The 12,007-nt window shown below is 45.9% G+C and overlaps 1 protein-coding gene across 1 annotated transcript in view; it reads right to left on the bottom strand.

The window, feature by feature from the left end:
* The window catches only part of ENTREP1 (endosomal transmembrane epsin interactor 1), a 45,898-nt gene that overhangs the window by 8,138 nt on the left and 25,753 nt on the right, over positions 1–12,007 (bottom strand). Inside the window, exons 7-8 of the mRNA XM_065406886.1 lie at positions 4,879–5,008; positions 3,338–3,416 (exon numbers count right to left, since the gene is read on the bottom strand). Of these exons, the coding sequence (XP_065262958.1) occupies positions 3,338–3,416; positions 4,879–5,008 (209 nt within the window). The remainder of the gene's footprint in view (positions 1–3,337; positions 3,417–4,878; positions 5,009–12,007) is intronic.

Below are 12,007 nucleotides of genomic sequence, written 5' to 3'. Positions count from 1 at the left end.
AGTATGATGGCATTTGATGTATTGTGGGAAACCAGAGAACCCAATACTTGTGTTTACAGATTTGTATTAACAAGCCAGCCATTTGCACACCAGTTTGCTATGTTTTAAAATCTAGTTTCATCTTCTCCTTAGTTAAGATACAGAGAGCCCAGGAACACAGTAACAAACTATAGCAGACAAGGAATCAGGAAATGGGTCGAATAGAATCAAAGAGCCAAGCCCCTCCCTGGTGTAACTGAACTGAAGCCAGTGGAGTTACACTAACCTTTGAGTATTACAGTACAGTAATGATCCTACAATTTGCAAGAGTGTTACTGCGGTGAAATGTGTTTTAAATAAAGGCAGGGATTAATTTGGTCTAGTGACTCTCTGATGTCTAGTTATCTGTAATCTTAATTTCAACCTTCTAAAGTCCCAAGGTAAAAAGATTACAGTAACTAGAAGCTGGGATGACAACAGAAGTATACTTGCTTCTAGGATTACATGGTGATGAAGGGTAACTGCCACATGTCATCAGCTGTCAATAAAGGGCTTGAGCCTGCTTGCGCAGCTATCAGTTGGAAAACTCCCATTTATATCAGAAGGAGAAATCTCAGGCCCTGTGGGCCAAATACACACTAGCTGGCCTATGGATCTCTGCTACACCATCTGGCGATGCTTCACTGCTGCCTCCCTCAGAGGATCTGCTGGGGGTGGGTAACTATTTCCAACAGGGACTCCATAGTTGAAAGGGGAAGGGAGAAATCAGTCTCGCTGGTGACTGCCGCCAAAGGAATGCACTGAATCAGCACATGCCCCAGCTGCCTTAACCATGCCCTCTTCCCTGCCAGTACCACCCACTTTTCTGACTGTGCTGAGTTTATACTGGAGGAAGCAGCTACAGTAAACCAGGCATAAATGCAGCATTATGTCTATTTGTTCTCCTCCGACAACTGAGAGATCACACGAAATCATTCCACTCAGATTCTTTCATGAAACTAGCAAACCTCCTCATTAGATTACATTTTCCTCTATCTGCACAACAATAAAGAGAAGAAACGTTACCCTAAAAGCACAGGCCCCCGCCCGTGGAATTGACCCCTTTCTTTATCAAGACAGGCAGGCACAGATCCTCAGTGGTATTTAGGCAGCGTTATGGGAGTTACGTGCCTAAATACCTTTGATCTGGGCCTCAGTTTCCTGTAGTATCAGAACTTACAGATATTCTGAGGTTTAAATGGCGAAGACACTTTAATAATCACGGAACCGTGCAGATTAGAACATGTGCATGTGACTACAGCTGTACTGGGTCTTACAAAGTGGATTTGAAATATTAGCAAGAAGTTGATTACAGCTTCTTTTCTGGAGACATTGCAGGCAACACACAGAATGTTCTTTCATGTAATGTATGCCAATTGCCTATATTTAAGGCTATGATTTTGTCATGAGTATTTTTAGTAAAAGTCATGGCTGGATCACGGGCAATAAACAAAAAACAAACAAACAAAAAATCACGGAAGCCGTGACCTGTCCCTGACTTTTACTAAAAACATCCCTGACAAAATGGGGAGGGAGGAGGGTCCAGCATCCTGTCCCCCCCCTGCAGCAGCTGGGAGTGGCAGGGACCCTATTGCCCAGTGGCTGGGAGGGGTCCCCCACTGCCTGCGATGGCAGTGGAGCTGCAGGGAGCCCCCTTCCCTGGCCACTGAGCAGTTCCAGGGTCCCTCTGCTGCAGCTGCTGGTAGCTGGGAACTGCGGGGGGTTGGGGGGGCAGCTGCTCGCAGCAGCTGAGCAGCTGCAGGGGGGGCACTGCCAGTGGCTGCTGGGGAGATGCGGGGGGCCCCCCACAGCCGCTGAAAAGCTCTGGGGTCCCCTCTGTTGCTGCCGCCGGCTGGGAGCCGTGGGGAGGGGCTGGCTGCTCGCGGCCGCTGAGCAGCTGCAGGGGGGCCCCCTGCCAGTGGCGGCGGCAGCTGGGGAGCTGGGGGGGGCACCGCGGCTACTGAGCAGTTCTGGGGTCCCTCTGCTGCCGCTGGCTGGGAGCTGCGGGGGGGTCCTGGCTGCCAGCGGCGGCTGAGCCACTGCAGGTGGGACCCCTGCCAGCAGTGGCGGCTAGGCAGCTCAGGGATCGACAGTGGAGACGGCAGTCAGTCAGTTGCGGGGGTCCTGCCATCTGCAGCTGGAGAGTCCCCCGCCACTCACGGATGCTGGGCTGCTGCAGGGTCCCCAGCTGCCAGCAGCAGCTGGTCAGCTGTGGGGCCCCCCAGTGTCACAAAGTCGCTGGAAGTCACGGATTCCGTGACGTCCATGACCTCCATGACATAATCTTGGCCTTACCTATACTATAGTCTTCTTGTGCTCTGTTCTCAGAGCTTGGTTGCTCATTATGCAATGAAGTTCCAAGGTCCTCACTCAGTTCTTACTCAGGCAACATGCCATTGGGAAGCAATAGGTGTTTGCCTATGTAAGTACCTCAGGATTTAGCCTCATGCATTCACTACCAGTCTTTTGTATTTCCCTCTGTTTGTCTCACTGCTACACGGCATGTCTTAGAAGAGCAGAAGTGCTTGTTTTCAGAGGTTCCAGACCGACTGGTACATTTATGTCTAGATAATACTTAGTCCTGCCTTGAGTGCAGGGGACTGGACTAGAAGACCTCTCGAGGTCCCTTCCAGTCCTCTAATTCCCACTGCTGAATGGATGTCAGCAAGGGGTGTAGATGAACTGGTACTGAATGTGGTTTAACTGCAAGTTAGACCAAGACAAACCACATCCAGAGTTGATTTAGTAAAACAAGGTTAAAACCTACTTAGAACAACTCTCAACCCTGGTTTTCTAAAACAATGTTAAATAGAGCTTGTCCTGGCCTATACTGGTGGTCCAGCCATGTTCAACTGCACCCCTTGCTCATGCTCATTGTCAGCAATGGGTAATTTTTTCAGTGCAGACCAAGCCAAAGAGGAAGTCCCAGTTTAGAGACACTGCACTGTAATGAGCCACAATGGGCTATACATACCACAGCAGTATCCGGACACCACCCATGCCATGGCACAGACGGGGGAACACCGAGGCTAGATATTTATAAAAAAGGAAAATGCTTTTCCACCACATTGCTCTCTAATTCAATTGCTAATCCTGGCTCACCCTCTAGTGTGTGGATAACAGCTAACTTGCCTGCATTTTAAAGAATATTAATTTTTTATGTGCCATTCTATATCTTTAGGCTTGTAAATCTGTGCCCATCCTCAAAGCAATAAGCACATAGCAAGATATTGCTGTGGCTGTGTTCAATTAGTTTTGATGTGAAACTCTGGGCTGGATAGTTTGGATTACTTAAAAAGGTTCTATCAGTCTAAGTTACCTTGAGAGACTTGTGTATCGTTTGGTTGTGGTGGCCCAACGACAGCTTCTGCCACATCTGGAATTTGGAATGCACCTCCCTGGCATACAAAATTAGCAATAGTAAAAATTATTAATCTCTTTCCTTTGAAAAGTTCCCTTTGCACTTTACAAACATTTACCATGTAGAGACAGCAGCATCTACCACAATGAAACCACAACAGCTTAACAGTGCACAGCAATGCTTTATAAAAATAATCACATACTGTATGTACGTATTCCTCTGCAACAACCAGACTGATACATTTCTACAAATGACATCCATTGTCCAGTTCAGACAATATTATTATTCAGCTGTTTTAGGACTAGATTATACCTTGCAGAGCTTCCTTGAAACATTTTCATGTGAGAAGAATTTAGGGCAGCAGTGAGTCATAGAACTATCAATCTGTCAATCCTTTCCGTGTCCGGGCCAGGTGAGGTTTCCCATGTTGGCTGTGGGGTGAGGACTCCCAGCCCCACAGATCTCCAGGGAAAAGACTACCCGTTCCCACTGAGGAGCTGTCCCACCATGCTGCCCTTTAGGCTCCTTTCCTCTGGGTATACTGCCATGCTTGTGCATACAATTCCTTAGAGAGAAGGTTGCTGGTATGGAACCTGAGTTACTACTGTTTCAAGCAGTGGCAACCATTAGTATCCCCTAATTAGTGAGAGGGAATGTTGTGGAGAGCAGCTCCTCCCCACTCCACCCGCCAGAAACCCCATGGTGCTACAACACTGCGGAAGGGCCTCCAAAGGCTCTGTTGGAAGTGGGATCACGCAGCAGAGCTTGAACTCCCACCTCCACTTCTGCCCCTCTCCAGCCATGACTTCACTGTTTCTGCTGTACTCTGCATGTACAAGCAGAGGACCAGTAGTTCTGTTTGCCAATCACTATTTACACAAGTAGTGGTACAAGTGTCAGGAACAATCACATTCAATTACTACTGCTCAACACTCCAAGATCAGTTTAATTCACTCCTCCACAAGGCAAATCCTTTCCTTAGCCTGGTGCTCACATTACAGAAGACCGCCACGAATGGCTGCAGAGTTATATTGACCTAAAAAGGAGCTACAAGAAGATGTGGACTTTGTTTCATTATAAGATGAGGAGGGCTGTGAGCAGCATACCCTGCTTTACATGAAAACAGCTGCTGTCGCTAGCAAATATGCTAACAGCAATGAGGAGAAATATGTGAAAGGCCAATGGGTTTATGTTTAGGAATGATCCATTTGAAAGTTGTATCCAGTTTTACTTGCTTTTAAAAAATGCCCCCCACAAATGCTTAAGAATCCAAATGAGGGAAATGTCTCTGCTGGATTTCCCACTATCTGCAAAAGTGAGTCTGGTAGACTTTACCTACTGATGTTTGCAGTGATACAAGATTATGTAACCCAAAGTTATTATCCTGCTGTTCTCAGATAGAGAACTACTAGATGTACAAATTCAGTTCGTCTAGCTCCCAGTTCAATCTTATCTCTGTAGTAAAGAAAGTTAGGTTGCTAGAATCCCATGGACTATACCTGCTCACGACTGATCTGGCTCACCACAGCTTCATATGGAGGAGGGGGATCCAAAGGACAGAACACTTCAACTCCTTTAATTCTCGCTCCATAAATATGTGGTAATGGAATAGCATCCGATCCAAGCATCCTAGGAAAAATAATTTTGTATTATTCTCCTCCTTCATGCAGCTTTATACCTGCAAAAAGATATGATTAGCTAGAGAATTTCATTGGTTCTGCTGTGCAGGCTCACAGTAAAAGTTAATGAACTCAGAGACCAGCAAGAGATTTTTCCAGAATGCCATGGGAAACTAATGTCTCAGAATCTTCACAAGGACTTTGAAACAGCCAAAGAAGAGACTGCCCCAAGAGAATCCCTCTCAGTTTAATACTGAATCCAGTTCATGCAGATATGAGAGTTTGGGGTCCAAACATTCAAAAATAATCCTCTCAGGTTGGACATCCAAAAATGGGGGCAGCCAAAATTAGATATCTGTGATCTGAATTTAATTCTAACTGAAGTCAATGGGAGTTCAGCAACTCTTAAGGTGCTCATGACCACATGCCTTAGATGTATAAATACAGGCACACAAAAACTGGCACCAAGCTTAGAGTCTACTTTTGAAAAGTTAGGCCCTGACACTTTAGTCAGTGAGTAGACACAGATATGATTGATGAATCCTATTAGTTCACTGTTGAGTCTTTGATGCAAGGAGATCCCAGTAACCCAAAAGTACAACAGAAATCTCGATCAGCCCTTCCCTCCTACATTTCCCTTAGAGATATCTAAGCCAGGATAAGGGAGTGGAGCTCTGTTTTCTATGTCTGCTGAGTCTGTTGTTGTAAATGTTACTTTTGATTGCATGTTATTATCCTGCCATATTTAACATCTGAATAAACAAAAACTAGTGATTGACATCTCAACGGCTCGTTTCTTCACAAGGACTGACTTTGAGAGTCACTGGGTTTTGAAATCTCCACTAAAACCCGCATTTTCACTGACCTCCAACTGCTGTTCACATTTTCTATTTCCAGATTGTGGGAACATAATTTTATATCGCATGCAATAGCTCACCAAAAAAAAAAAAAAAAAAAAAGAATTCAACAAGCATCCCCTATATGGTGTGTGGACAATAGAGTTTGTGCCTAAAACAAAACCAGAGCCCCCAAGTCCAGATCCAGTCCAAACTTTGTGGCTTGAGCTGTTTAGCTGTCCATGGCAGAGAAATATTCTGTATGTTTGACACATTTCGCCCTAAATTTTGGGAGCCTGTTGGGAGGGGGGCGGCAGTGGGTTGTGGAACAGGTGGGGGATGAGAAATGTCTGTGAAAGTGTTATTGAGGAAATCCAGACGAACTGGAGCAGGAATGGAAATGCTTAAAAAGAATTGCAGAGGGGAAAAGAGGAACATAGTCAGCTGCTTGCAACATGGGATGAGAAAGAAATTTAGGAATCAGTTGGTGAAGGTTCATGGTCAAGGAGATGGAGTGGGAAGCAGGGAAAGAAAAGCAAGGTGACTCCTTCACCAAACCTTTATAAAACTAAAAAAGTTTGGGATCAGTTCACTTTGGGGAAAAGCATGAAGTTCAAGCTGGTTCTCATTTTAACCAAACTACTGCAGCCATCCCTAAAAATAATGAGTTGTCATTAGGCTCATTTTACATGATCTCTGGGTAATTCTCAGGTATTCCATATGTACACTGAATCTGGGTACGTTTGTTTTAATATCACCCATGATAATGGAACATGTGTCCCCCCTGTACATTTACTTTGTGTAAAGAAAGGTCTTACTGAACCTTTCAGTTTTATTCTGAAACTAATCTAATCTTACCTAGCGAAGGTGCTCCTATTGTGTTTGTTAATATAGAGTCTTGGATTCAACATTATGTAAAATTTTACTTGGAGACATAGGATTAAAAAAGCATTTTAAAAAAGAGTTCCTCTGTTTAATACTAAGCAGTTCCCATGAATGCTGGGGGGGCAGGTTCTGTGTGTTTGTTTTTTAGTTTGTTCATGATTTTTTATTTCCATGCTCTATTTTTATGGTGGTGAGAGGAATTCAGGTAGTAGTGACTCATGGAATTTGTATCAGTTTAAGTGAGGAACTAGGATCACTATTCATCTAACCTTCTATTCTAGGCAATATTTCCCTGTCCATCAAGAGAGATTCCTTCTATTCTCCTTTACCAGCATCTGCATCACAGTACAAATGCCTATCGTCACAGGACTTGCCCCAAGATTTTAGTGAGGTGGAGAAGCCATCAGACTATCTCAGTGAGAGCATCAAAGGTGGAAGACATTTACAGATTAAGATGTTCATTTGCAGTAAAATCTTATGCTAAAAATCACAAGGCAGGGGTTGGGGTAACTTTCTGAGTAGGGACTACACGAGGGTAGAAAAATAATAGTGTACTGGCCCCAGCACTTTTTTAATATGGGAACCCCATGGTCATTAGGGCTGGTACACTGCTCCCAGACTATGACATAGTTCTCTATTGGTTGTGGCTTTAGAGCAAAAAGGTTTGGAACCTTTGTCATCTCCTTCCTCTAAAACAGTGGCTCTCAGCCAGGGGTACGTGTACCCCTGGGGGTATTCAGAGGTCTTCCAGGGGGTACTCAACTCATCTAGATCAGTGTTTCTCAACCTGGGGGTTGCAGTCTCCAGTGAGGAATCACGGGCTAGGTTTATGGGGGTTGCAAGTGCAGTGCTGGCAGTAGCACTGCAATTGCTCAGGGCCCCATGCCACAGGGGGCCATGCGAAGCTAAATTACATGTGGGCAAAGGCATTTCATTTGAACAGGAAGTGTCCTCAGTCTTTCCTGTTGGAGCTGTTCCACTTTATTTAACTATGATTTTGGGGCAGCACAAATGTCAGGATAACACCTAAGTCCCTTAGTGCTAAGACAGAGGGGAGTTGAGACCGAGTCAACTTGTTCCATATTACAGGCAAACAAGGGGGCTGAGAATGAGCATGACTCAGGCAAACAAGCCTGAGACCAAAGAGGGGCTGTTCGGTTCAGATACCACAGACACATTGGTAAGTCCCCGAGAACGGCCATGCTTTGTGAATGCCACAAGCATGGAGATCAGGGTGAGGAATGCAGAATAGACACCATCAGTGCATGCCAGAGCCTAACACCCAAAACCAGGGTGGGGAATTCAGAACAAGCAGTCTCAATTCATGCCCTAGACACAGAGCTCAGAGATTGAGGGTTGGGGTGTCCAAATAGGTGTGTGAGAGGCATTCTGGAGCTCCCCTTTTTCCTGTGCTCCTGCGGGGAGAGGAGCAGAGTGAGAAGAGCTCTAAACAAGCTCTAGCAAATAATGATGGAGTGACTGGGTGCTGCCAGACCATTCTGTGCTTCCATTCTCTTTTCTGTGTGCCTTCTCCACATCTTCAACTGCTTCACTGAATGTTTGAGCTTTCTCCAAGATGAGTCTCATCTCATTTTCTGGGAGAACATCATTGTTCATGCAGTGGCCAAGTGCCATCCATTTCAAGCAATTCTTTGCCTCATTTATAAGTTTGTGGATTCTACTGCCATGGTTATATGCTTTCCTCTTAGAGCATGGCTGTTGACTAAAGCACCATAGGTCAGAGGTTCTCAACCAGGGGTAATCAGAGGTCTTCCAGGGAGTACTCAACTTATCTAGATCAGTGTTGCTTAACCTGGGGATGCAGCTCTCAGGAGGGGTCATGGGATGGGTTTAGGGGGGGCATCACAAGTGCAGGGCTGTCATTAGGGAGTGGCAAACAGGGCAACTGCCTGGGCCCCCACACCACAGGAGGCCACGTGAAGCTAAGTGACATGCTTTAGCCCCAGGTAGCAGGGCTTGGGCTTCAGACAAGGCTCACAAGTGAAAAACAGGTTCAAGTATCACACTGAAATGTAAGTACAGTATTTATATTCCAATCAATGTATTTTATAATTATATAGTAAAAATGAGAAAGTAAGCAATTTTTCAGTCATAGTGTGCTGTGACACTTTTGTATTTTTATGTCTGATTTTGTAAGCAAGTAGTTTTTAAGTGAGGTAAAACTTGGGGTATGCAAGACAAATCAGACTCCTGAAAGGTATACAGTAATCTGGAAAGGTTGAGAACCACTGCTCTAAAAAGCCAGGGACTGTCATCTCTGTAGTGACCTTTAACTCATGCTGGCTGGAGGTTCAAGAGCTGCAAAACCAAACTTGAGGGTGGCGTTGTCATACTCTCAGTTCAACCATGTCACTGGGACATTGACTTCCCAGAATCTCTTTAGATTTGATGATGGTGGCAAGTCCAGTGACCATAAAAACATCAGACACCAGGACGTGGACTAAGGTTTGAAAATGCATGACGGGTTTTTAATATCATGAGGGTTGTTTTTTTGTTTTTTTTAATAACTTGATCTTCATTGTGGGGAATCCCTCCAACCCCCAAATAAAATTTAAAGCCAAACATCAATGGAGTTAATGGCCTCATGAGCAAGAACTCCCTCCAGCCCCTAAGTGCGCACCCAGAAAAATATCATCTGGGTGTTTCCTTTCTACCATATTCTTCCTGTGGAAGGTCCCATCTAATCTAGAACAGTTACTGCTATTATGCTAATCTTGAAAAATTACTTAATTACTATGTCTGCTTCCTTGTAAGACAACAAGATTACAGGTAGGAGTAAAACATACCGCATCTGTAATGCTAGTTTGTTGTCTGTGTCTGGCATTAAATAAGAAATTTAAAAGGTTTCAGGGAGAGCACATCGCATGGATGTACAAACAAACAAAAATCCACTGGCTTCGAAAACAATGGATTTGGCTCTGCAATTTGAAGGGTGGAGGAGGATGTGTGCTCATTCCAAATGTGTTCTTGGCATGCATTTTGGTCTCTGCAATGTTTCCTTTATACTAGAGGTATCTCTGTTTTGGAAGTTCCCCAAATGTGCTTCACTGATGGCATTTCCATCGCCTGGAGGTAGCTCCTGATCTATTCACTTCTGAACAATGCTGATCTGATTTTGGAAGCTGAACCCACTGTAGTTCCAGGATAGAAAAGCAGGTCACTGAGCCTGCTTGGCATTCAATACACAAGCAGGGGGAGGGACAGGGTAATGGAGGAGAAAAGGTCAGGTCAAATCTAAATCACACATTGCTGGACACTGTGGATCTGATCTAGGGTGAGTCATGTTTCCCAGTCTCCCAAGAGAGGAAATTAAATCTGTCTGTTGCTTTCTACTTCTGAGCTCACTACACCATCAAAAATGCACCATAACTGAACACAGCCCTCGTAACACCACAGAATCACCCTTTTCATCAGCAAGTCATGAAATTACATTTCCATTTTCTGCTAGACTGAAGCCCATCTCTAGAACAGATTAATAGCAATAAGAATATTTTATTTACCTAATGAAAGTCCTTACTGTAGAATTACAAACAATAAAACCTCACAATTCTGGGACTGAAGGATCTGAAGCTCTGCCTGGAAGTGTTCAACTGAATACAGGTGCCAGAAACTGCTATTTTAGGGCCTGCCCTAATTTCCTCTCAGAATGTAATTAACCTAGTTTGCTTTTGCCTAAGACACAAGAGTTAATATACACACACTTGTGAAAAGTACACGGGATCATCCCATAGGATCTTTAATAGCTACAAGGGTCACGGCCTTGGTTATATCTATCATCTCACAGACAACATCTCCAGCAGTTCTCTATCCTTTAGTGCCATACTGTGACCAAACTGATGTAATTTGGTGAGGAATTTCTTCCATATTCTAAATCTGTGACTATTACAAATATTCACGGGTGGGTTTTTTTGAAACATCTATGATATCTATTACAGTAACTTCTCACTTAAAGTCGTCCCGGTTAACGTTGTTTTGTTGTTACGTTGCTGATCAATTGGGGAACATGCTCGTTTAAAGTTGTGCAATGCTCCCTTCTAACGTCGTTTGGCAGCCGCCTGCTTTGTCCACTGCTCGCAGGAAGAGTAGCCCGGTGGAGCTAGCTGGTGGGGGCTTGAAACCAAGGTGGATCGGCAGCCCCCCTATCAGCTCCCCCTATCAGCTCCCTGCTCCCCTAAGTTCCCTGTGCTGCAGCCGCCCAGCAGGCTAGCAATTGCCAGGCAGTTCAGCTGTCCCTCCCCCCACTGCCATGTGCTGCGCCTGCCCTCTGCCTGGGAGCTGCTCCCAGAGACTCCTGCTTGCTGTGCAGGGGGGGAAAGGGGGGGGTAATGTCAGGGTGTCCCCCTCCCCCCTGCTCCTGCACCCCGCTTACCCCTTCTCCATATAGAGCAGGGAGGGGACACAGACGGAGAGAGACAGAGAGAGCCTGTGGCAGCAGCTGCTGTCTCAACTTCCTGATCCACTTAAAAAGACAATGCACTTCAGAGTGGGTCAGCCAGAGGTGAAAGTAAGCTGGTCTGATCTGGTACAGCGTACCGACAAGAGCCAGTATGCCGTGCCAGACTGGACCGGCTTCTGCGGCGGTGATTTAAAGGGCCCAGGGCTCCAGCCGCTGCGGGGAGCCCCGGGCCCTTTAAAGCGCCGCCGGAGCTCCGGCAGCCGGGTTCGGGCGGGGATTTAAAGGGCCCGGTTCTCCTGCCACTGTGGGGAGCCCTGGGCCCTTTAAATCCCCGCCAGAGCTCCGGCAGCCGGGCTCCCACGGTGATTTAAAGGGCCCGGAGCTCTGGGCCCTTTAATTCACCCCTCTCTGCAGCTGGTAGCTCTGGGGTGATTTAAAGGCCCTGGTGCTCCCGGCCACAGCTGGAGCCCCAGGGCCTTTAAATCTTGAAATGCCCCGCCTCTTCCGGTTGAGGCCACACACCCGCTCAGGACTCCAGCGTACTGGTAAGTCCTTTAAGTTACTTTCACCCCTGGGGTCAGCTTACTTAAAGGGGCAGTGTGCATCTCTCTCTCTCTCCCACACACAAGGTGTGTGTCTGTCTCTGTCTGCTATGCTGTCTCCCCTCCCTCGTGTTCGTGCTGCCTTGTGTGAGAGGCCACATTAACAACAATGTGTTAACCCTTGAGGGCTCAGCCGAGTGCTGGTTCATCATTTAGCAGCAAGACATTCCCTGGGAAATATCCCTCCCTCTTCCACCCTCTAACTTCACCACCTCAACCAAGCTTCACAATCATCATAGCTGTGAACAGTATTAAATTGTTTGTTTAAA

The sequence above is a fragment of the Emys orbicularis genome, chromosome 6 (genome assembly GCF_028017835.1).
Source record: "Emys orbicularis isolate rEmyOrb1 chromosome 6, rEmyOrb1.hap1, whole genome shotgun sequence".
NCBI lineage: Eukaryota > Metazoa > Chordata > Testudines > Emydidae > Emys > Emys orbicularis.
The sequence above is the reverse complement of the archived record's forward strand: the minus strand, read 5'-3'. Positions and strand labels throughout refer to the sequence as shown.